Source organism: Gymnodraco acuticeps, unplaced genomic scaffold (genome assembly GCF_902827175.1).
Source record: "Gymnodraco acuticeps unplaced genomic scaffold, fGymAcu1.1, whole genome shotgun sequence".
Lineage (NCBI taxonomy): Eukaryota > Metazoa > Chordata > Actinopteri > Perciformes > Bathydraconidae > Gymnodraco > Gymnodraco acuticeps.
Genome location: NW_022992341.1, coordinates 86,906 through 113,677, shown reverse-complemented (window position 1 = coordinate 113,677; position 26,772 = coordinate 86,906). Strand labels below are relative to the sequence as shown.

The 26,772-nt window shown below is 39.3% G+C and overlaps 1 protein-coding gene across 1 annotated transcript; it reads left to right on the top strand.

Annotated features, from left to right (window-relative positions):
- Positions 1–393: 393 nt before the first annotated feature.
- On the top strand, positions 394–25,054 carry LOC117541528 (insulin-like growth factor 1 receptor). The gene is made up of 3 exons (XM_034208717.1): positions 394–1,264; positions 23,947–24,513; positions 24,990–25,054. Exons 1-3 carry the CDS (start codon positions 1,180–1,182, stop codon positions 25,052–25,054), a joined length of 717 nt encoding a protein of 238 aa, XP_034064608.1. The 5' UTR covers positions 394–1,179.
- Positions 25,055–26,772: the final 1,718 nt, after the last annotated feature.

Below are 26,772 nucleotides of genomic sequence, written 5' to 3'. Positions count from 1 at the left end.
GTACCAGCAGCGGCCCATTGTCTTCCAGAATCAGGATCAGAATTGAGTTTATTGCCTGTACGTTTGCCCATACAAGGCATTTGCTGTGGTGGATGTCTGGTGGCGCAATCATAAACAACACAAGGAAATGATGACGATATATTTCCTACTGCTCAGTCTCGTATTTTAAAATGGAGAGCTTTTCAGACATGTGTGCGGAAACGTGCAATATGTAGTTAGTATAGTTTACAGTTTACAATACACAAACAGAGATTAACTTGACCTTGTTGTGAGTGCGATTGTCTGAGCAGTCACTATGGTAACAGCTCAAACTGCAGTCGGGAGTGACAACCCACCTTTTTTCTCTTCTGGAGGCGGATCACTGGATTCTGGCGGAGTGATACGTCTCTAGAAACAGAGAGGATCTGTGCACAGGGCGCCGTGTTTACAGCAGCAGACTGCGTGTACCTGAGCCTTTATCCGTCTAAAAACACCACCTATTTAACTAAATATCGACGGGAAACATCAGATACGATCATTTCTGGACATTTCCTGGAGAAAAACGCTGGAAAAAACGTTCATTTCCCGCTGATATGAGGCTGAATTACTCCCACCACAACAACGTGATGAGCGGCTGAAGAGGAGGAGGAGGAGGCTGCGAAACTACATTTTATCCTGGATATTTCCAAACAAACGTCGTGTAATTAACACAAAGAGACCATGCATTGATTAAAGATGCCTCTAATCTGCCTAGATTACCCTCTTTCCATCCCGATTTTAAGGGTCCCCCCCCACACACTGAGGACCCTCCAGCAGCAGCGGGACGTTGAGCGTTTTTCCCCAGAAATGGAGTGCGAAGATGCGGATTACAGAGGAATCCCCGCCGCTAGTGTAAACCGCATTGGTTTTCATTATACAAACGTTTACAGGGATAAAACTGGACTATGATTTCACATTTCCTGGCAAGAGGAATAAGTCGGTGATTGCATTTTTTTGTTGTTGCATTGGACTCCCTTAGCTACCCTGCAAGCTTGTGTGCAGAATTAGCTATTAGCTCCATTAGCCGGCTAACTGCTAAAAGCTGCAGACTGGAGATTAAAAAAAAAAAGGGGTTTTATTATTCCTCTGCAGGTTTTGCGTCACGTTTCCATCCCTCCACATATTTATATACAGGATTTGGGAGGATTAACGCATCCAGGAATGGGGTCTGGTACGGAATGGAGAGATTTGACCTTGTTTTGGGGTCTGATGCTGGGGCTCATCCTCCGGCCCGCCACCGCAGAGAGTGAGTACTGATGCCCCAAAACACCTCACCACACACCGGCGAGAACACTGCTCATTTCAGGCTCTAATGCTGTGCAAACATGGGGAAAAGAAACATGGATAGATACTTGATTCATGACACATTGGGAACATATATTGCAGGGTTGTCAAGTTGCAAATCACTGTAGATGGGTTTATATTTGCTGTTTATTTTTTTATCGTATTAGGTTTATACTTGAATCCATCTTTTTAAATAGTTGTATGCATGAACATACTGCTGTTGTGACAAAGGAACTTCCCAATTTGGGATCTATCTATCTATCTATCTATCTATCTATCTATCTATCTATCTATCTATCTATCTATCTATCTATCTATCTATCTATCTATCTATCTATCCATCTATCCATCTATCCATCTATCCATCTATCTATCCATCTATCCATCTATCCATCTATCCATCTATCCATCTATCCATCTATCCATCTATCCATCTATCTATCTATCTATCTATCTATCTATCTATCTATCTATCTATCTATCTATCTATCTATCCATCTATCTATCTATAAACATAATACACAATTCAAATGAACAGCAAATATATACATTTTCCCAGTATAAAAGACATGTTTCACTTGAGTAAATAATACATAATATAAACAAAATACTATATACATTTTTATACTCTGAAATAGACAATTTCACTAAGCAACAGACACATATGGACATTGGATAAACACTGTTGTTTTCAGGCTCTAATGCTTATTAAATATGGGAAATAAGGTGAGCTGTTGTTGCTTTTATACATCAGTGCATCACTGTCAAAAGAGACATGTTTTCTGAACTGTTTCTGCACTCAAAGGTGGAAGAAGTACTTAAATAGAAGTAGAACTGATGCTGTTGAAATATGGGGAAAAGATGGATAGATAGATAGACTTTATTCATCCTAAATTGGGTAGTTATTATGCAGTGTTGACAAGTATTACACATGAGATAGATAGATAGATAGATGGACAAAATAAAAGTACTAACATCATGTGTTTTTGTATAAAGTACCTGTGAGTGTTAAAATATATGTATTGGAATCAAAAAGTACAATATTTGCTTCTGAAATGTAGTGCAGTAGAAGCACAAGGTAGCTTTAAAATGGAAATACTCAAGGAAAGTACCCCACAATAATACACAAGTACCGTGTATTGTGTACTAAAGGTGAAGCAGAAACTAGTAGACAATCAGCTAATAAAGAGAGCAATACAAACACTTATTTTATTTAGGTTTTTGACGATACAAAGTAAACACAACCTTGATTTTCAATAGTCATTACTTTGTGGGATGAAAAGGCTTTCCTTTTTAATAATACTCCCAATGTAGGAGCCTTATTTAGTTGTTGTTGATCGTTTCTATTATATCATAATTTGTTTACACCATCTCTGGTAATTGTCACCTGGGTGTAAGTTATTGAGTCCACCTGTTGTGTTGCTGGGTTTTTGTAGGAAGAGAAAGAAGGAGATTTCGGGTACTTTTTGTTGACCGTATAGTTCTGGTTATTGTTTGTTTATTTTCTTTATCAAACATCATGAACTTAACCTCATCACGCACTTCTTATTAGGAACGAATCACAGCGATGGACGAAGTTTAGCCTCTGAAGCAACATAGTTTATTAGACGTTTGCGTCACTACACCCAGTATTTATTCTGCTTTACTAAACAAACATGGGGATACTTTGACCTTGGAAATATGTTGGTATTGTAGGCAGCCAACATAGTCCAAATATTATCTATTAAAATAAACTATACTTCTTGCATTCCGACTGGTCTTTGAGAAACACCAACTGGTTTCCCAGATGGCTTACGTAGGACTTTTAGTGACTCACGTCATCAAATTGAAGCTTCTGTCAAAATGTATACTGCAAATCAGCAGGAAGATCTTATAAATACTAATACATGGTATATATTGTGATTCACAATTTGTATATTGTAGTGCACATTCACATCTTATAATTATATAATTATCTTTATTTAATGTTATCTTTTTATTATACTACTTACCTTAACTTCTAATGTTCATTTTATTTTAATTTGATTGTACAGTTAGTAATTAGTTTGTATGTTATTTGACATTTTTACTTCAACATCCTACATTTAAATAAACAGCTATTTACAATTTTATATATTTTTACACAGAAATAAACATATTTCTATTGGATTTTATTTATTTATTATTTCGTATTCCTTCTCAAATGGAGCTGAAACCGTCACATAACCCAATTATCCTGGCGATAAATAAAGTCAAATATTAAAATGTTGATATAACCTTGAACATGTACCAACTCTAACTCTATATGAACTCCAAATGTCTTTTTCCCCCTGTGTTGCCGCATGAAACGTTTCCATGTTTCCATTCGTACCGTAAACTAGGGTTTCCTGATTCATCCCATTCATCATGACATGTTGGGGAGGGGGCGGGGGATTGAACCAGGGTCTGGGTTTTAAAATAGAACAAGTCAAAGTACATTCACAAGCAAAACAGACTAAGTTCTGTTGATTGGAAAGAGTGAGGAGCTTGTGAACTGTGTGTCGGAGAGTTTACGATTAGCCTCGGTGGGTACAGGACAAACCTGGGAGAGTTTACTGTTAGCCTCGGTGGGTACAGGACAAACCTGGGAGAGTTTACTGTTAGCCTCGGTGGGTACAGGACAAACCTGGGAGAGTTTACTGTTAGCCTCGGTGGGTACAGGACAAACCTGGGAGAGTTTACTGTTAGCCTGGGTGGGTACAGGACAAACCTGGAAGAGTTTACTGTTAGCCTCGGTGGGTACAGGACAAACCTGGGAGAGTTTACTGTTAGCCTCGGTGGGTACAGGACAAACCTGGGAGAGTTTACTGTTAGCCTCGGTGGGTACAGGACAAACCTGGGAGAGTTTACTGTTAGCCTCGGTGGGTACAGGACAAACCTGGGAGAGTTTACTGTTAGCCTCGGTGGGTACAGGACAAACCTGGGAGAGTTTACTGTTAGCCTCGGTGGGTACAGGACAAACCTGGGAGAGTTTACTGTTAGCCTCGGTGGGTACAGGACAAACCTGGGAGAGTTTACTGTTAGCCTCGGTGGGTACAGGACAAACCTGGGAGAGTTTACTGTTAGCCTTGGTGGGTACAGGACAAACCTGGGAGAGTTTACTGTTAGCCTCGGTGGGTACAGGACAAACCTGGGAGAGTTTACTGTTAGCCTCGGTGGGTACAGGACAAACCTGGGAGAGTTTAATGTTAGCCTCGGTGGGTACAGGACAAACCTGGGAGAGTTTACTGTTAGCCTCGGTGGGTACAGGACAAACCTGGGAGAGTTTACTGTTAGCCTCGGTGGGTACAGGACAAACCTGGGAGAGTTTACTGTTAGCCTCGGTGGGTACAGGACAAACCTGGGAGAGTTTACTGTTAGCCTGGGTGGGTACAGGACAAACCTGGGAGAGTTTACTGTTAGCCTCGGTGGGTACAGGACAAACCTGGGAGAGTTTACTGTTAGCCTGGGTGGGTACAGGACAAACCTGGAAGAGTTTACTGTTAGCCTCGGTGGGTACAGGACAAACCTGGGAGAGTTTACTGTTAGCCTGGGTGGGTACAGGACAAACCTGGGAGAGTTTACTGTTAGCCTCGGTGGGTACAGGACAAACCTGGGAGAGTTTACTGTTAGCCTCGGTGGGTACAGGACAAACCTGGGAGAGTTTACTGTTAGCCTCGGTGGGTACAGGACAAACCTGGGAGAGTTTACTGTTAGCCTCGGTGGGTACAGGACAAACCTGGGAGAGTTTACTGTTAGCCTGGGTGGGTACAGGACAAACCTGGGAGAGTTTACTGTTAGCCTTGGTGGGTACAGGACAAACCTGGGAGAGTTTACTGTTAGCCTCGGTGGGTACAGGACAAACCTGGGAGAGTTTACTGTTAGCCTGGGTGGGTACAGGACAAACCTGGAAGAGTTTACTGTTAGCCTCGGTGGGTACAGGACAAACCTGGGAGAGTTTACTGTTAGCCTCGGTGGGTACAGGACAAACCTGGGAGAGTTTCTCACATCGAAGCCCTGCGTTTATTCCCCGCTTAAACGACTTAAATAAGTGTTTTATTGCTCTCTTTATTTGCTGATTGTATATTAGCTTCTGCTGAACCTTTGGTACACAATACACGGTACACAAGTATTATTTTGAGGTACTTTCCTTGAGTATTTCCATTTTAAAGCTACCTTATACTTCTCCGGAGTGGGTACGTTTAAAAATATTCCGTGTGTGGCTAAACTCATTTCCAGTATCAGTCAGGACTAAAGGGCAGAGGTCACCAGGCTCATCTTCAAGATTCAAGGCTTTTATTGTCATGTGTACATTAGCTACAGTGCAGATAACAATGAAAATCTGAGGTCACAGGCTCCTCCAACAGAGCAACACAGATAAAATAGTGCAGGTACATACAAACAAAATAGAATAGAATAGTGCAAGGAGACGAGTCTATATACAAGTCATTGGAATATGAGAAATACATGGTGACATCAGTATGGAAAACTTCGGCTCCTGTTGGCTAGCGCTCCAACACATTGTACGTGATAGGCTAAGGGGCGGGACATCTCTAAGCGGTTGACCAATCACAACAGAGCCGGCCAGCTAACCAATCAGAGCCGACTGGGCTCTGGTTTCAGACAGAGGGTGAAAAGAGGTGCTGCAGCACAGACAGTATGAGAAAAATGAAGAGCTTTCTGATCATTAAAGCATGGAGACATGTAGAGACACTACATACTGATATACACCTGAACATCAGCAGGAGAGGACTCTTTAAAGTAGAGACACTACATACTGATATACACCTGAACATCAGCAGGAGAGGACTCTTTAAAGTAGAGACACTACATACTGATATACACCTGAACATCAGCAGGAGAGGACTCTTTAAAGTAGAGACACTACATACTGATATACACCTGAACATCAGCAGGAGAGGACTCTTTAAAGTAGAGACACTACATACTGATATACACCTGAACATCAGCAGGAGAGGACTCTTTAAAGTAGAGACACTACATACTGATATACACCTGAACATCAGCAGGAGAGGACTCTTTAAAGTAGAGACACTACATACTAAATAAAGGTTCACCTTCTTCTTCTTATAATATCAACCTGAAAATGAGTCAAGAATTAGGGCTGCACTCTTTCGAAAAATAACTATGACATGGAAATTGCGATTTTGATTTGCCATATTAGAGGTAATGAAACGTTATTGTACCAAACAAGGATTATCAAGATTACACCTCTTTATATTACGATGTTGATAAAGCTTTGATTACTAGGCCATGATGCTATTTAATTTTGATTATTTGTAAAGCGTTATCAAGAACACTTTCCCTGCGTATTGTTTCTCATGTGGAAAAGTGTTTATGAAAACATTCATGGGAAGTAGTGGAGTACAAATACTTTGTTACTGTACTTAAGTACATTTTTCTGGTATCAGTACTTTACTCCACTACTTATTTTACTGACGACTTTTTACTTTGACTTCTTACATGTTGAACTCAAATACCTGTACTTTCTACTTCTTACATGTTGAACTCAAATACCTGTACTTTCTACTTCTTACATGTTGAACTCAAATACCTGTACTTTCTACTTCTCACATGTTGAACTCAAATACCTGTACTTTCTACTTCTCACATGTTGAACACAAATACCTGTACTTTCTACTTCTCACATGTTGAACTCAAATACCTGTACTTTCTACTTCTTACATGTTGAACTCAAATACCTGTACTTTCTACTTCTTACATGTTGAACTCAAATACCTGTACTTTCTACTTCTTACATGTTGAACCCAAATACCTGTACTTTCTACTTCTTACATGTTGAACTCAAATACCTGTACTTTCTACTTCTCACATGTTGAACTCAAATACCTGTACTTTCTACTTCTTACATGTTGAACTCAAATACCTGTACTTTCTACTTCTTACATGTTGAACCCAAATACCTGTACTTTCTACTTCTTACATGTTGAACCCAAATACCTGTACTTTCTACTTCTCACATGTTGAACCCAAATACCTGTACTTTCTACTTCTTACATGTTGAACTCAAATACCTGTACTTTCTACTTCTTACATGTTGAACCCAAATACCTGTACTTTCTACTTCTTACATGTTGAACACAAATACCTGTACTTTCTACTTCTTACATGTTGAACCCAAATACCTGTACTTTCTACTTCTTACATGTTGAACTCAAATACCTGTACTTTCTACTTCTTACATGTTGAACACAAATACCTGTACTTTCTACTTCTTACATGTTGAACTCAAATACCTGTACTTTCTACTTCTTACATGTTGAACTCAAATACCTGTACTTTCTACTTCTCACATGTTGAACTCAAATACCTGTACTTTCTACTTCTTACATGTTGAACTCAAATACCTGTACTTTCTACTTCTTACATGTTGAAACCCAAATACCTGTACTTTCTACTTCTCACATGTTGAACTCAAATACCTGTACTTTCTACTTCTTACATGTTGAACCCAAATACCTGTACTTTCTACTTCTTACATGTTGAACCCAAATACCTGTACTTTCTACTTCTCACATGTTGAAACCCAAATACCTGTACTTTCTACTTCTTACATGTTGAACTCAAATACCTGTACTTTCTACTTCTTACATGTTGAACCCAAATACCTGTACTTTCTACTTCTTACATGTTGAACACAAATACCTGTACTTTCTACTTCTTACATGTTGAACCCAAATACCTGTACTTTCTACTTCTTACATGTTGAACTCAAATACCTGTACTTTCTACTTCTTACATGTTGAACACAAATACCTGTACTTTCTACTTCTTACATGTTGAACTCAAATACCTGTACTTTCTACTTCTTACATGTTGAACTCAAATACCTGTACTTTCTACTTCTTACATGTTGAACCCAAATACCTGTACTTTCTACTTCTTACATGTTGAACTCAAATACCTGTACTTTCTACTTCTCACATGTTGAACTCAAATACCTGTACTTTCTACTTCTTACATGTTGAACTCAAATACCTGTACTTTCTACTTCTTACATGTTGAACCCAAATACCTGTACTTTCTACTTCTTACATGTTGAACCCAAATACCTGTACTTTCTACTTCTCACATGTTGAACCCAAATACCTGTACTTTCTACTTCTTACATGTTGAACTCAAATACCTGTACTTTCTACTTCTTACATGTTGAACCCAAATACCTGTACTTTCTACTTCTTACATGTTGAACACAAATACCTGTACTTTCTACTTCTTACATGTTGAACCCAAATACCTGTACTTTCTACTTCTTACATGTTGAACTCAAATACCTGTACTTTCTACTTCTTACATGTTGAACACAAATACCTGTACTTTCTACTTCTTACATGTTGAACTCAAATACTGTACTTTCTACTTCTTACATGTTGAACTCAAATACCTGTACTTTCTACTTCTCACATGTTGAACTCAAATACCTGTACTTTCTACTTCTTACATGTTGAACTCAAATACCTGTACTTTCTACTTCTTACATGTTGAACCCAAATACCTGTACTTTCTACTTCTCACATGTTGAACTCAAATACCTGTACTTTCTACTTCTTACATGTTGAACCCAAATACCTGTACTTTCTACTTCTTACATGTTGAACCCAAATACCTGTACTTTCTACTTCTCACATGTTGAACCCAAATACCTGTACTTTCTACTTCTTACATGTTGAACTCAAATACCTGTACTTTCTACTTCTTACATGTTGAACCCAAATACCTGTACTTTCTACTTCTTACATGTTGAACACAAATACCTGTACTTTCTACTTCTTACATGTTGAACCCAAATACCTGTACTTTCTACTTCTTACATGTTGAACTCAAATACCTGTACTTTCTACTTCTTACATGTTGAACACAAATACCTGTACTTTCTACTTCTTACATGTTGAACTCAAATACCTGTACTTTCTACTTCTTACATGTTGAACTCAAATACCTGTACTTTCTACTTCTTACATGTTGAACACAAATACCTGTACTTTCTACTTCTTACATGTTGAACTCAAATACCTGTACTTTCTACTTCTTACATGTTGAACACAAATACCTGTACTTTCTACTTCTTACATGTTGAACCCCAATACCTGTACTTTCTACTTCTTACATGTTGAACACAAATACCTGTACTTTCTACTTCTTACATGTTGAACACAAATACCTGTACTTTCTACTTCTTACATGTTGAACACAAATACCTGTACTTTCTACTTCTTACATGTTGAACTCAAATACCTGTACTTTCTACTTCTTACATGTTGAACCCAAATACCTGTACTTTCTACTTCTTACATGTTGAACTCAAATACCTGTACTTTCTACTTCTTACATGTTGAACTCAAATACCTGAACTTTCTACTTCTTACATGTTGAACACAAATACTTGTACTTTCTACTTCTTACATGTTGAACTCAAATACTTGTACTTTCTACTTCTCTCATTTTCCAAACAGCTGGTTCCTTTAGTCTGAATGTGTGTTTGATGCGTGATCATTATTCTTTAGAGTCATTGCGTGCCTATTGATTTGAACACGATCCGTGTATCCATCACTTCCTGGTCTTCTCTAAAGAAGAGGGACCAATGGAAACGTTGTCATGTTGCCATTGTTCAGCATGGAAACATTCATTAGCTAACAATGACATTATTGTTCTATTAATATAAAGGGAGGTCAGGTACTCTTTAAAGCAGCTGCTAGTTATGGGTACTTTTTACTGAAGTACATTTCAAAGCCCTCTTTACTTTTACTTGAGTAAAGAAGTTTAGTCAGTACTTCTGCTTTTACCAGAGTATTTGTAAACACGAGTATCTGTACTTCTACTTGAGGAAGTGTGTACTTTTGCCCTCTCTGGAGTAAATACGTTTGTAGTGAAGAGTCTCGCTGCAGTGTAGCGGCTGAGGGTGTTTACAGTGCGTAGTGCCTCCCTATTTCTTGTCTTGTGGGACTTCCGGTGGATTCCCTCTGATTATCTGCACATAGGGCAGCTGGAGAAAGGGTATCAAAAGTAAATATGTGATCTGGACGCTCATCAAAGCTTCACAGATAGGCTTGTGTACTCAGCTGTTTAAAAATGTGTCTCTGTGAAAGAGGAGAGAGTTATTAAGCTGCTTCACCTGTTATCATTATTTCCAGAATGAAGCATTGTGGACAGAGGCCTGATTTTTCCTTTTTAATGTTGCGTATCATATCGCAATTGTACCAGTCAAAGTAATCGCAACTACGACTGCACGATTAGGAAACAAATGACTTACTGCGATTATTTTTGACTGATATTGCAAATGCGATTCATCATTTTAGAATCATAATTCTCATCTCAAATGACAACAATTACTATGGTATGATTATTTAAGAGGATCTGTACCAAACACTTATGTTCTGTTATGTCTGTAGAATACGATTTGTAGTCGGGGATATCTCTGCAGCTCCTCCATACTTCATCCAAAATGCTGTTTAAAGGTCACTTATTATGAAAAATCCCCCTTTAAAAAAAAACAAACAAACAATCATCTCTGAGGGGGCGTGGCCAGAAGCAGCTCATTAGCATTTAAAGCTACAGACACAGAATCAGCACTTGTCTACTAGAGTGCTATTATTGTTGAACAAGAGTATAATAGAGGGACCTTTTTAACACATTTTTAGCTTACTGCCATTTAAATATTGCACTTGTCTTTTCGGGGATTTGAATAGAATTTGTATTAATTGTGCAGCCGTACCTGCTGTCTTATAAGTAGAACTGCAAAAAGTGCCCCCCTTAATAAACACATTTTAAAGTGTACCCAGTCATGTCTTGCTGATTGAAGTATACCGCTAAAATATAACAAATAGATTTCTGAATTAAAATAAAAAAGGAAATTGTGCAGCCCTAATCGCAGCTAGTTATTTTTTTACATATCCTAACCCTACTGAGCTCTAAATGTACCTCTTCCATCCGAAACCTTTTGTTTATTTTCGTCACGAGAGTGTAGGGGAAGCACTTCCCATGAAAGAGGTCCATGCTGGCGTAGCTTTGAGGCTCCAGAGGGTGAAACACAAATACCTGTACTTTCTACTTCTCACATGTTGAACTCAAATACCTGTACTTTCTACTTCTCACATGTTGAACACAAATACCTGTACTTTCTACTTCTCACATGTTGAACACAAATACCTGTACTTTCTACTTCTTACATGTTGAACACAAATACCTGTACTTTCTACTTCTCACATGTTGAACACAAATACCTGTACTTTCTACTTCTTACATGTTGAACACAAATACCTGTACTTTCTACTTCTTACATGTTGAACTCAAATACCTGTACTTTCTACTTCTTACATGTTGAACTCAAATACCTGTACTTTCTACTTCTTACATGTTGAACTCAAATACCTGTACTTTCTACTTCTTACATGTTGAACTCAAATACTTGTACTTTCTACTTCTCTCATTTTCCAAACAGCTGGTTCCTTTAGTCTGAATGTGTGTTTGATGCGTGATCATTATTATTTAGAGTCATTGCGTGCCTATTGATTTGAACACGATCCGTGTATCCATCATTTCCTGGTCTTCTCTAAAGAAGAGGGACCAATGGAAACGTTGTCATGTTGCCGTTGTTCAGCATGGAAACATTCATTAGCTAACAATGACATTATTGTTCTATTAATATAAAGGGAGGTCAGGTACTCTTTAAAGCAGCTGCTAGTTATGGGTACTTTTTACTGAAGTACATTTCAAAGCCTCTTTACTTTGACTTGAGTAAAGAAGTTTAGTCAGTACTTCTACTTTTAACAGAGTACTTTTAAACACGAGTATCTGTACTTCTACTTGAGTAAAGGATGTGTGTACTCTTGCCATATCTGCTTTCTGCAGGTGTTGGATTGCATTAGCGGTTATGTGCTGCTGACAGTGTGACAAGTAGATTACAGAGAAAGACATACCAGCACCCTGCCTGCCTTAAATCACTCCAAAGGCATTTCATAACACTCACCAGAGGCTCTCTGCAGAGAAGAAATCAGCAGTTGTGGTAGAAAAGCTTCTTTTTTATGTGAGAACCGAATTATCCTCAATTAAAATGAAAGAAAAGCAAAACAAGTTAATTATTTTCTAGCTGGGTGTACAGTACAAGCCACAAACTCCAGTGTGCTTTGGAAAGGGTTTGACAGAGGTCAGCCGTAGTAAAGTTTGTACTTTGGTTATATTTGGTGTCTGTAGAGTTTACTGTGTTAAAACAAGCTTTAGGGGAAAGAATTATAGGGCGAAATTAAACTTGTTTTCGCTAGTTTGCTTACTCAATTTGCACGAAAGGGCCATCTTTTTTAGTTTTGTGTTGTGTGTTTCAGTGAGGAGATCTGTGTCTTTCTAACACATTTTGGTTGGTGTTTCGTTGATTGTTGTATGTAAAAAATGATCATGGACCAGTTGGAGGAAAGTGGCAGATCTTTAATGTGTCTAAAATGTGTTAGTAAAGAGGACAGATGCTTATGTTCAGGTGTATATCAGTATGTAGTGTCTCTACTTTAAAGAGTCCTCTCCTGCTGATGTTCAGGTGTTTATCAGTATGTAGTGTCTCTACTTTAAAGAGTCCTGTCCTGCTGATGTTCAGGTGCATATCAGTATGTAGTGTCTCTACTTTAAAGAGTCCTCTCCAGCTGATGTTCAGGTGTATATCAGTATGTAGTGTCTCTACTTTAAAGAGTCCTCTCCTGCTGATGTTCAGGTGTATATCAGTATGTAGTGTCTCTACTTTAAAGAGTTATCTCCTGCTGATGTTCAGGTGTATATCAGTATGTAGTGTCTCTACTTTAAAGAGTCCTCTCCTGCTGATGTTCAGGTGTATATCAGTATGTAGTGTCTCTACTTTAAAGAGTCCTCTCCAGCTGATGTTCAGGTGTATATCAGTATGTAGTGTCTCTACTTTAAAGAGTTCTCTCCTGCTGATGTTCAGGTGTATATCAGTATGTGGTGCCTCTACTTTAAAGAGTCCTCTCCTGCTGATGTTTAGGTGTATATCAGTATGTAGTGTCTCTACTTTAAAGAGTCCTCTCCAGCTGATGTTCAGGTGTATATCAGTATGTGGTGCCTCTACTTTAAAGAGTCCTCTCCAGCTGATGTTCAGGTGTATATCAGTATGTGGTGCCTCTACTTTAAAGAGTCCTCTCCTGCTGATGTTCAGGTGTATATCAGTATGTAGTGTCTCTACTTTAAAGAGTCCTCTCCAGCTGATGTTCAGGTGTATATCAGTATGTGGTGCCTCTACTTTAAAGAGTCCTCTCCAGCTGATGTTCAGGTGTATATCAGTATGTGGTGCCTCTACTTTAAAGAGTCCTCTCCAGCTGATGTTCAGGTGTATATCAGTATGTAGTGTCTCTACTTTAAAGAGTCCTCTCCTGCTGATGTTCAGGTTTATATCAATATGTAGTGTCTCTACTTTAAAGAGTCCTCTCCTGCTGATGTTCAACCTATATAACACACTTCATGAAAAGGGAAAACCCCCAAAAGCACAATAGGGCCTCTTTAAATATTGTCCTTAAAGATTAAAAAGAGATTTTGCTTCCCTTTCTCTGAGCTGTGCTTAAAGATTGCTGTGACATCAGGAATTGTAATACCCATTACATACAGGAGATGCGGGTAAAGGAACATTTGCATCTGAGGTGAACTTTACCACAGCTGAGCTCAGCTTTCTTCACCTTAGATATTCTGTCACCGTGACAGAAACACATTTCCTCTCTTAAGGTATGAAAAGCTGATCATTTAACTTCCTCAAAAAGAAATATGCATACAACATTTCTGATGGTTTGCATGAGTAATAAGTCATTTAATGAATCTGTCTGATGAGTAAACCTGAGAGAACATAACCTCGACTGTCCATTTCCACTCATTACTTTGTGTGAAGATGTTCTTTCCTAAAGGCTTTCCATTTTAATAATACTCCCAGTATTTATTCTGCTTTACTAAACAGACCTGGGGATACTTTGACCTTGGAAATATGTTGAATACCACACTGTCGCACCATCCTCCCATCATTCAACCACAAGGCAAACATCTACAGTCTAGTCCAATGATATACCTCCACAGGAATGAGTCATAAAATAAGTAGACATTTTACCACTTCGAGGTCCCTTGTCTCAACGTCAGTGTTTTTTAAGAACATATTTTTGGTTAGATGCCTGTCGGTTGAAGAGCATCAGTAAATACCCCATTGGTGAAGTGGAATAAAAAAAGTTGGTTGCTAACAAGTGTCTAAATGAGACAGCTAAACGTCAGCAAGCCCAACATTAGCCACCTTTAGCTTAGCGGTGGTGGCGTGAAGTCATGTGACCGTGCTGTAGTTCCTTTATAGCCCATCATTAGCCACCTTTAGCTTAGCGGTGGTGACGTGAAGTCATGTGACCGTGCTGTAGTTCCTTTATAGCCCAACATTAGCCACCTTTAGCTTAGCGGTGGTGACGTGAAGTCATGTGACCGTGCTGTAGTTCCTTTATAGCCCAACATTAGCCACTTTTAGCTTAGCGGTGGTGACGTGAAGTCATGTGACCGTGCTGTAGTTCCTTTATAGCCCATCATTAGCCTCCTTTAGCTTAGCGGTGGTGACGTGAAGTCATGTGACCGTGCTGTAGTTCCTTTATAGCCCAACATTAGTCACCTTTAGCTTAGCGGTGGTGACGTGAAGTCATGTGACCGTGCTGTAGTTCCTTTATAGCCCATCATTAGCCACCTTTAGCTTAGCGGTGGTGACGTGAAGTCATGTGACCGTGCTGTAGTTCCTTTATAGCCCAACATTAGCCACTTTTAGCTTAGCGATGGTGACGTGAAGTCATGTGACCGTGCTGTAGTTCCTTTATAGCCCATCATTATCCTCCTTTAGCTTAGCGGTGGTGACGTGAAGTCATGTGACCGTGCTGTAGTTCCTTTATAGCCCAACATTAGCCACCTTTAGCTTAGCGGTGGTGACGTGAAGTCATGTGACCGTGCTGTAGTTCCTTTATAGCCCATCATTATCCTCCTTTAGCTTAGCGGTGGTGACGTGAAGTCATGTGACCGTGCTGTAGTTCCTTTATAGCCCATCATTAGCCACCTTTAGCTTAGTGGTGGTGACGTGAAGTCATGTGACCGTGCTGTAGTTCCTTTATAGCCCATCATTAGCCACCTTTAGCTTAGCGGTGGTGACGTGAAGTCATGTGACCGTGCTGTAGTTCCTTTATAGCCCATCATTAGCCACCTTTAGCTTAGCTGTGGTGACGTGAAGTCAGGTGACCGTGCTGTAGTTCGTTTATAGCCCATCATTAGCCACCTTTAGCTTAGCGGTGGTGACGTGAAGTCATGTGACCGTGCTGTAGTTCCTTTATAGCCCATCATTAGCCACCTTTAGCTTAGCTGTGGTGACGTGAAGTCAGGTGACCGTGCTGTAGTTCCTTTATAGCCCAACATTATTTTTTTACTTCAGAAATCATAAAGTGGTGTTAATATGTGAAGATTATCTTTTTGTGCATCTGACTCAACATCTGCTGTTCACGGCTAAAAGAACGATCCCAATTTGTTAGATATCATGTTCTTAATCAATATCAAACATTTGGAAACACCAGATGTTGACAATTTGCAACATAGCAAACCATCACACATTTGAATATAATGATCTAATAACGCTATCTTTGAGAATATGAATTAGTGATGGATTTATGAGATTAATCCCACGTTTAGAGGTCTGGGAATCATTTCCATTACCGGATGAAAAGTTCAGGGAGTTCTTTTGGAAATTAAACATTATTCCACGTCAGGAAAAGTGTAGTTTGTGAATAAATACCATATATATGTAATGGGGAACAACAGATCTTAGTATTAGCATCAATACTGTGCTATAATATTCTGCATTGAGAGTTTTACTGGTCTTACAGATTTGCATTTATAGTCAGTTTTTGCAATCTGTCTATTCTGAATGTAAGAGGAAACGGTACATTTGTTATTTGTTATGCTTATTTTCTAAGATTATACAGTGGTTTGTTCAGCCCTGGGGTGTGACACATTGATCTAGATCGAGGTTTCTCCCTTTAGGCTTTTGGGTAATCGCTTTAAGAAAACCATATAACACCATTTTAGTTTGTTTAAAAAAAGCAAATGTAAAACAAACATCTTATCAGCAGCTGAATATTATTTTAGATGTGATTAGGCATGTTTAAGTTCTGCATGGCAATTTATTTTGCATATTTATTTGCATTTCCTCCCTTTGGTGGTGTTTTTAGATGGGCCTGTAATGTTTATTTTACAATAACTTGACTTGTTTTTTATTTCTATTTACTATTCCCATGTTTAAGATCCCCCAGAAAGGGATGCAAAAAAACACAAATAAAACGTAAAGTCATTAAAATATGTATATATATATATATATATATATATATATATATATATATATATATATATGATAAAGTACCGTAAACATTAACATCACCAAACTTAATAAAGCTTCAACAGGTGCTTTTAGGAAATAAATACTAGAAATATAACAGCATACATTTTGTATTACATTTTTTGGCAAGTAATTTGGTTAATGTTGTGACTACCCGATCCGCATTGCGCATGTGCGAGATGGTCCGCCACATTGGACAACTCCATACGGCAACCCAAATAGGACATAAAGACGTCTAGACGGATACAAATAAAAATCTTTTATGTGATTTTAAATAAAATGAAGGACATTCACAGTTAATGTAATTAGATATAAATTAGGGATGTCCCGATCACCTTTTTTTGCTCCCGATCCGATTCCGATCATTTGATTTTGACAATCTGCCGATACCGATTTTTCCCGATCCGATGTTTATGCAATGCATTAAGAGGAAAAAAAGGTGACAGATAACGGCTGGCCATCCAACGCGAGGAATTCAGCTATCTTGGCTGTTATTCTTTTGGCCTTTTCACTGTTCTGGGGCCGTTTCTCTTTAATAATAACAATTAATTCCTTACATTTATTATAGCGCTTTTTCAATGACTCAAAGCGCTTTACATAAACACACATTACACATATAATACGCCTTGCAAACATTGCATCTGGCTGTTACACTGCCTTCGCTTTCAATTTTATAATACTTCCAAACTGCTGACATTTTCTCTGTCCCGACTCCCGAGTCACCAGCTGAACGTAGCCTCTCGTTAGCTTGCTGCTACTATTAGTCACTGCGCCCACTCTGTTGCCAGATTTGAGAGAAATAAGCAACCAGGTCTGAACAAGCCCAACAGAAGCAACAGATACATGATGTTGTGTAATTTTAAACCAAAACTAAGTCCTCAGGATGACTTTAAGACGTGAACATGGTCATTTTTGTTTTGTAACATTAAATAAAATAATAAAAATATTTTATTAAAAAAAAAATTCCCGATCCCCGATTTTTTTTCTCCCGATTCCGATCTTTTGAAAATCACGTAATCGGCTCCGATCCCCGATCACGTGATCGGATCGGGACATCTCTAATTCACAGTAAATATGTCTTCAGTATGATAGCTGTCAGAAGTTAAATTCATTTCTCACTTATTCTGACAATGGACTTAACCCAATACAAGGACCCAATAAAAGGAGTTGTTAAACAATAGTGAAGTCACGTTGTAATAACAATAACTCATCTCTCTCGTTCAGATTAATATTGTCGTTTTTTTTGTTTTCTTTTTCTGCTTTGCCAAACGCCACTGTGTCCTATTTGAGTTGCCGTATGTAGTTGTCATATATGTCGGACCATCTCGCACATGCGCAATGCGGATCGGGTAGTCACAAATGTATCCACGAATTGAAGAAAATACCGTTTTCTTTGTCCGCAAACCATCCTTTCTTGAACTTTGATGCTATACAATTGGTATTTTTTTAACAGTATTTAACCGGATGAAGGATTTTAGTCACGGACTTCTTAAGTTATCAGAGCAACAAGCTGAGCTAGCTCGCTTATCCTGCTGTGATCTGATCAAGAATGGTTGTGATTGGTGGTTGGCTGTGCATGCAGAGCCTGCATGTCACTCACTCAAGTACCCCTGACATGAGAGCCGCGCCAGTTTTCCTTTTGTAGCAAGCAGCAAAAATAATTGTAACATGATGTCTTTGAGTTAATTTGCCTACTTAATATCGCACGTCCTAAAAAATAAAAAAATGGCACGTCCCTGCGCATAACGTGATTATCGTCACGACACGATATATTGTGCAGCCCTAATGTGGAGTGTTGATGTGGAGCCGTAAAGCTCGGGTGATGCTCAGCTGTCAGGATAGTGTTGTGCTAGTCCTGCTTGTTTTTCCCACACTGTCACACTGATACAGTAAAGCTTTATAGCGTTGCAGCGGGAGTGTGATAACCTGTTAGCAGCTGGGTGAGAGTTTCATTTAGATTTCATTTAATGTCATTTAGGTTATATTTTTCCCACACTCCCCTGTGTCACTGATACAGTAAACCTATAAAGCGATTTCTATTTACTATACCCAGTTTAAAACCTACAAAAAGGAGATCAAAACACAAATAAATATAAATAAATTAAGGTAATTGAGAAACACCAAACACATCAATATCACTCAATCAGGGGCTACAGGAAAAACAAGCTTAAACATATAAGATGTGTGCAGGTCCTGCTTGTTTTTCCCACACTGTGTCACTGATACAGTAAAAGTTTATAGCGTTGCAGCAGGAGTGTGATAACCTGTTAGCAGCTGGGTGAGAGTTTCCATGACTCCGAGCGTCTGAAGTCTGAGCCTCCTCACAGAGAGATAATGGCCTCCATGTTTCTGAGCTGCTCCGGGCGCTGGGTTGTTTGAGCAGTGGTTCTCAACGAGTGGATGTGCGAGTCTGCCTTTTTATTTAATACAAGACAAATATGCCTTTATTTAATACAGTTCCATTTTGATTCTAGAAACTTGATGACCATCATTTAAAAAGCATACTTTAGTTCTGTGAAGGGATATATTCTGCCTTGCATGGCACTAACAATGTTGTGGTTTTGTTCCCATAGAATAGAATATATCTTTATTGTCATCATACAAAGTACAACAACATTTCTTTGGGAACTCTCACTGCAGACTACATTTACTGAAAATGTATGTGCTGTTCTTCACTTTACTTTAAAGTGGATGCTGAGAAGCTTATATTTTACTAAGAAGAATTGAAGGGATGAACCCCTCTCTAATGGTCACACATGCAGAGCACACACAGTGACATGTGTTCTCTGCTTTTAACCCATCCTAGCACCAGGAGTCTAGCACTAGGAGCAGTGGGCAGCTATTGTACAGCGCCCGGTGAGCAATGGGAGTGAGGGGGGAAGGGGATTGTCCGGTGCCTTGCTCAAGGGCACCACGGCAGGGCAGGAGGTGAACTGGGACCTCTCCAAGTAGCAGTCCACACTCCATATTTAGGTCTGGTCGGGGACTTGAACCGGCGACCCTACGGCTCTCAGTCCAAGCCCCTACGGATTGAGCCGCTGCACTATTTTTGGTGAAATAGATGTGAGTGGTTCAGACCTTTGGGTCGTGATTTATTGACGAAGAAAAAGAGTGGGTCCTGAGGCCGGTTGAGAACCACTGGTTTAGACTTTAGAGCACACAGCTGTCATCACCCGAGTGTTTTTACCCAACATGTGTCCTGATGCTGGTTCACTATCAGTCTGCTTTTACATTTGGCTTTCAGGTGTTTTCAGATCAAAGTCTTTCTTTGTCTGAATAGAGTTTTGTGTCTCAGTAAATGTGAAAATTAACATAAATATATGCTTTTACAATTTGTCCTCTTCAAAGGGAAGACTGCAGTGCTTTTGTTTTCGGTCCTTTGATCATAAAGCACTAATTTCACTTCTGATGTAAGTGTTTAAATTCAGTACATCATACATAGTGCATGCAAACACGGCTACAGACTGATCAGATGGGGGGTGCTACACTGATTTAAAACTTCCTTTTTCAAACCATTTTTAGCAGGCTGGGTCTGTCAGTCTTACAACTAAAGCTTGACTTCAAATCTTGCAATAAGTAATGGATGCAGTGTTTCCCCTATATAGAAATAGCGCAGCTATATATTATTAATAAAAATAAATGGTGACCCTTTTTCGTTTTTGATTGTTTTTGATGGGTGTATTTCTGTTAAATCTTGAGACATTGCCACTGTATGTACTGGCAGGGCCGATTTTTTACATAGGCGCTGTAAGTGATGAAAGTGGGGGATGTTGGCTTATCAGAGAGATACAAAAATATGCATAAATTAATACATCTTAACTGGTAAAATAAGATATAAATGAACAACAAAAATCAAATAAGTTACATGTATTTGTTATTGGCGATGGTAGGTTATTGGTTATGTTCACATACTTATTTGATTATTAAAATGTAAACCGATCCTTTTCATATGGGTGTTTTAGAGTTGTACCCCCTAGATCAGGTCTCTAGTGATTGTGTGCTCAAAGTGCACCAGATTGAAGCATTTTACTTTAAAATGTTCAATCTTCCCGGGGGGACATACCCCCGGACCCCCCTAGAGGATGTGACATCCACCCCCCAATTCAAACATGTTCATACAATACTGAATACATTTGAAGCCATGTTGACGTATATCACCTATGTCAATACGTTTCTGTATTTGTTGTGTATTTGTCTTTTGTAGAGATTTTTCATTTATTCTTTATAAATTCTCGCCTAGGGCATCAAATAGTCTAGAACCGGCCCTGGTGCTAGGCCTCAAGAGCCTTTCTTGTGCTGACACATAGAAACAAATTGGCGGGGCGCACTTCGCTCGCGCACACACTCAAAAATTCCACGCACTCCGCACTCACATAATGCTGGGCCTTAGCACCACTGCTATGACTCCATCCTAGGGGAAACACTGGGATGTATTGCAATTTGACGGTATATTCATGGTCTCCAGAGGATGAATCCTACCAACTTCAGCTGGCATTTGAAACTTTCATTATCTCAGGATTTGATTGGATTTCCATTCTTGGAATTACAATGTTGCTCTTAATAATTCCTCATTTAGTGTGCAGGGGTGCACAGTGCAGCATAGTGGAGTAGGGGTACGCTTTTTCTATTTGCTATGACAGAAACCCCCAAAAAGACAAATCCTGAGACAAAAGCAAACATTTATTTATTTTACTACCGTTTTTGAATATTTCTCAGTGAGTTCAAGATTGTGTTTTTATATTTAACTCGTTTCTGAAGCAGCTGCGTGTTTCTCCGAATGGAAGGACCGTTGTTGCACGTTTGCCCCGGTCAGCCATCGTTGGAATAAAGCACCACTTAAATATTAAACCTTTGTTGAATAGAGAATGACGATCCCTTAGTTCTTGTAAAGCATGATTCATTTTGTCCTTTGATCGTGTGTGTGTGTGTGTGTGTGTGTGTGTGTGTGTGTGTGTGTGTGTGTGTGTGTGTGTGTGTGTGTGTGTGTGTGTGGTGTGTGTGTGTGTGTGTGTGTGTGTGTGGTGTGTGTGTGTGTGTGTGGTGTGTGTGTGTGTGGTTGTGTGTGTGTGTGTGTGTGTGTGGTGTGTGTGTGTGTTGTGTGTGTGTGTGTGTGTGTGTGTGTGTTGTGTGTGTGTGTGTGTGTGTGTGTGTGGTTGTGTGTGTGTGTGTGTGTGTGTGTGTGTGTGTGTGTGTGTGTGTGTTGTGTGTGAAAGAAGAGCGAGAATAGGCTAAAGCAGAGCAATTGTAAACTTTATGGAGCTGCTTTACCCCGGGTTTGAAGCGAGCGTGACTCAAGTGTTTACTTTTGTCTCGCCATGTAAAGGAGCATTGAAAGGCAAACACATTCGGTCAACAACAGCGCAGCTTTAGTGTTCTGTCAAATTGAAAATAAATGTTATGAAAACAAACATCTTTTGAAAAACATCACTATTTCCAGAACATGGTTTGTTAGTGGTACATAGAGGTATTAATGCAAATAGGTGAAGACATTTCAAGGTGTGTGTTCTGTTTAATGAAACTGTAATTTTCCATGTGGAGACCATTAAATGAACGTATACAGCCATAAGAATGTATGAGAATACAGCAAATTAGGTGTTTACACATTAACATAACATGCTTTTAGGGGTTCCCCTTTTCCTTTAGTGTGTTCTATATGTTTTAGTGCATGTAAATGGGCTGCAAAGGCTAAAATGTTGTTGTCAGTCTCACAAATGTAGATATTCAGCTTTTTTCTATATTATTTCATTTCAAAATCAGGCTGCACAAATAGGTTACATGTGTTTTATTCTGCGATACATTGGTACTCAGGCAGAGTATTCTTTCGTTAGTTAATACAGTCAATACATTTAAAAGCTTCACTTTAACTGTAACTATGCCTTTGGATGTTTAGCTCAATTTGTTGAAATAAAAGAATATATTTATAATTCAGCAAGCAGTGCACGAAACGCATGAAAATGGCAAAACTAAGTGCACTGAATAACTTTCTAATTGATATCCTTATCATGGTGTTTACCAACGTATCACAAATTCTCCTCATATCAAGGAGCTCTTTATTAAACTGAATAGTTTTTTTTGGACAAAACCAAAGACTTTAGCGGACTTTTCAAACAGTTTAAAAAATATATTATAATTCGCTCTCAGAGCCCTTAATCTTCTCTTCCTCTTCCCTCCCTGCAGTCTGCGGCCCCACTATTTAAGGGATATCTTTATCATGGTTTTTACTAACGTCATTACAAATTATCCTTATATCAAGGAGTTGTTTTTTTTTCATCATCCTTAGGCGCTTTCACACCGGAGTACTTTTCCCAGGAATAGTTCCGATAGTTCCTGGGATTTTGCGTTCACACCAAAAAGATCTGGAACTAGAACTTTTTTTTGCAAACCTTTGTAGTCCCTGCTAGAGAGGGGGTACTTTCCTGGGGAGAAAAAGGTTCCAATTTCTGATTGGCTGGGCGAATTGCAAACCACGCCCCGTAAAACTCTGAAAAGTTTTTGTGAAGCCGCCATTTTATTTGCTTGCATTAGCATTATTCGCATTAGCATTAGCCCCCGCGCACCAACGGAGAGAGACTAACTTACAGCAACACAAAATAAAACATGGGAGCGGTGGAGATGAGGAGGTGTCGGCGTTTCTGGGCGATTTACTCAGAAGTAAATCGCCCAACTTCGGGGACTTCCTGCCGGGGGACTTCGGGTGGCAGGATACGCCGTGAAGTGGTTTGGCGGCCTGCCAGTAAACCCAAAGCAGAAGAAAGGAGGAAGTGGACGTCAGCGGCTCCCTCAGGGACTTATTCCGGTTGCGATTTACTAGATAGTTCCAGGAATTCAAAGTTCCGGGAACTATTCCTGGGAAAAGTACTTGGTGTGAAAGCGCCTCTTGACTTTAGTGGACTTTTCAAACTGTTCTTTTTGACATTTTTCATACTAAACTGCCTTGACCGTATTGTTCTTGTATTCTTATGGTAATGTTGTATTGTTTTGTGAGTGTTCTGTTCAATGTATCATAGGTCCAAGTTATAGTCACTTTATATATTATATATTCAAAGTTTTAGCTTGTGTTATACAAAATGATACTTATACTGTCTGGGAATGCTTGGAATTTGGCTTTACTCTGTGTAGTGACAATAAAGGAATCTAATCTGAACAAATACTCGATGAATCCAGAAACGATCCTAATATTCGCCCTCACACCCTCATAATCTTCTCTCTGTCTTCCCTTCCTGCAGTCTGTGGCCCCAGCATCGACATCGGGAACGACATCAGTGAGTTCAGGCGTCTGGAGAACTGCACGGTGGTGGAAGGATACCTGCAGATCTTGCTCATCGGCGACAAAAACAACAACAACATCAACCAGGAGTTCTTCCGCTCGCTCAGCTTCCCAAAGCTCACCATGGTCACCGACTACCTGCTGCTGTTCCGCGTCTCCGGCCTCGACAGCCTCAGCACGTTGTTTCCAAACCTCGCCGTCATCCGTGGGCGAAACTTATTCTACAACTACGCCCTGGTGATCTTCGAGATGACCAGTCTGAAGGACATCGGGCTTCTCAACCTGAGGAACATCACGAGAGGCGCCATTCGGATCGAGAAAAACCCCGAGCTCTGCTACCTGGACTCTGTTGATTGGTCTCTTATTCTGGACGCCGAGTTCAACAATTACATCGCCGGGAACAAACAGTCGAAGGAGTGCAGCGATGTTTGTCCGGGCATCATGGAGAACAGCCCTCAGTGCAGCAAGACCATGTTCAACAACAACTACAACTACCGCTGCTGGAACTCCAACCACTGCCAGAAAGGTAAGAGGCCGTCGTCACACTCTTTGTTGTCTGAATAGAGTTTTCGGTCTCAGTAAAGGGAAGATGCCCCTCGTAATGGGGTGGCCTGGGGCTGGGTTGGGTACATTGCGACAGTTTGACTTATTTGTGTAGGTTTATTGATTTTCCTTTGGGGGTGTCAGTCAGGTCTCTCTCCTGACATTTAAGATTTGAATAGTCACAGTTGAGTAAGTCGGTACTGCACAAAGGTGTATACAACTCATAGCAAAACACCCAACATTGAATGACATTAGAAAAGATATAACTCAAAATGATTCTGTATCACGAATATATTTCAAATATCCCACAAAACAAACCCAACAGTTCACAATTAAATCCAAAGAGGTCTCACTCACTCATTTAACTTCTGATGAACGTGTTTAAATTCAGTTCATCATGAAAACACTGCTTGACCAAGAATCAACACGACACTGTTTAAAAATGCCCCTTTGTGTTAGTTGGAAACTCTCCAGCTGTCATCACGATCCTCACCATCGGGGCCTTTTCCCCAAACGTGTCCTGATTGCTGGTTCACAATCAGAGCCTGTTTTGACATTTGGCTTTCAGGTGTTTTCAGATCAAAGTCTTTCTTCGTCTGAATACAGTTTTGTGTCTCAGTAAATGTCAAAGTGAACATAAATATGTGCTTTTATACTTTGTTCTCTTCAAAGGGAAGAGAGCGTGCTTTTGTTTTCTGTCCTTTGAATCAGAAAAGCACTCCTTTCACTTCTGATGTGAGTTTACATTCAGTCCATCATCGTGCAGCAAACACTGCTCTGGACTTCACCAAGACTCAAAGCTACACCGGTCTTTAGCACTTCATGTTTAAACATTTTGGTTGAGTCCAAACTTAGAAGTTTACAACAGCTAACCGATATATTGCCAATTTACTAGAGGTGGGAGAAGTACTCTAGTACTTGAGTAAAAGTAGAAGTACTCGGATCTTGTACTTGAGTAAAATTAGAAGTACTCGGATCTTGTTACTTGAGTAAAAGTAGAAGTATAAGTACTCAGATATTTTTACTTGAGTAAAAGTAGAAGTACTCAGGTCTTGTTACTTGAGTAAAAGTACCTCAGGTCTTGTACTCGAGTATAAGTAAAAGTACTCAGATCTTGTACTGAGTAAAAGTAGAAGTACTCAGGTCTTGTACTTGAGTAAAAGTACTCAGGTCTTGTACTCGAGTAAAAGTAGAAGTAGAAGTACTCAGATATTTTACTTAAGTAAAGGTAGAAGTACTCGGGTCTTGTACTTGAGTAAAAGTAAAAGTACTCAGATCTTGTACTTGAGTAAAAGTAGAAGTACCTCAGGTCTTACTTGAGTAAAAGTAGAAGTACACAGATCTTTGTACTTGAGTGAAAGTAGAAGTACACAGATCTTGTACTTGAGTGAAAGTAGAAGTACACAGATCTTGTACTTGAGTGAAAGTAGAAGTACACAGATCTTGTACTTTAGTGAAAGTAGAAGTACACAGGTCTTGTACTCCAGTAGAAGTAGAAGTACACAGATCTTGTACTCCAGTAGAAGTACACAGATCTTGTACTTTAGTAGTAGAAGTACACAGGTCTTGTACTCCAGTTGAAGTAGAAGTACACAGGTCTTCTACTCCGGTCGAAGTAGAAGTACACAGATCTTGTACTTGAGTGAAAGTAGAAGTACACAGATCTTGTACTTGAGTGAAAGTAGAAGTACACAGATCTTGTACTTGAGTGAAAGTAGAAGTACACAGATCTTGTACTTGAGTAAAAGTAGAAGTACTCAGATCTTGTACTTGAGTAAAAGTACTCAGATCTTGTACTTGAGTAAAAGTAAAAGTACTCAGGTCTTGTACTTGAGTACAAGTAAAAGTACTCAGGTCTTGTTCTTGAGTAAAAGTACTCAGGTCTTGTACTCGAGTAAAAGTAGAAGTAGAAGTACTCAGATATTTTACTTAAGTAAAGGTAGAAGTACTCGGGTCTTGTACTTGAGTAAAAGTAAAAGTACTCAGATCTTGTACTTGAGTAAAAGTAGAAGTACTCAGGTCTTGTACTTGAGTAAAAGTAAATGTACTCAGATCTTGTACTTGAGTAAAAGTAGAAGTACACAGATCTTGTACTTGAGTGAAAGTAGAAGTACGCAGATCTTGTACTTGAGTAATAGTAGAAGTACACAGATCTTGTACTTGAGTGAAAGTAGAAGTACACAGATCTTGTACTTGAGTAAAAGTAGAAGTACACAGATCTTGTACTTGAGTGAAGTAGAAG

What these genes read in the sequence shown, in the direction of transcription:
- LOC117541528 (XM_034208717.1), top strand. Translation starts at nt 1,180, where the DNA reads ATGGGGTCTGGTACGGAATGGAGAGATTTGACCTTGTTTTGGGGTCTG. An exon ending in CCGGCCCGCCACCGCAGAGA is followed by an intron (nt 1,265 to 23,946) that starts GTGAGTACTGAT and finishes CCCTTCCTGCAG; the next exon opens with TCTGTGGCCCCAGCATCGAC. An exon ending in CTCCAACCACTGCCAGAAAG is followed by an intron (nt 24,514 to 24,989) that starts GTAAGAGGCCGT and finishes CCTTTGTGTTAG; the next exon opens with TTGGAAACTCTCCAGCTGTC.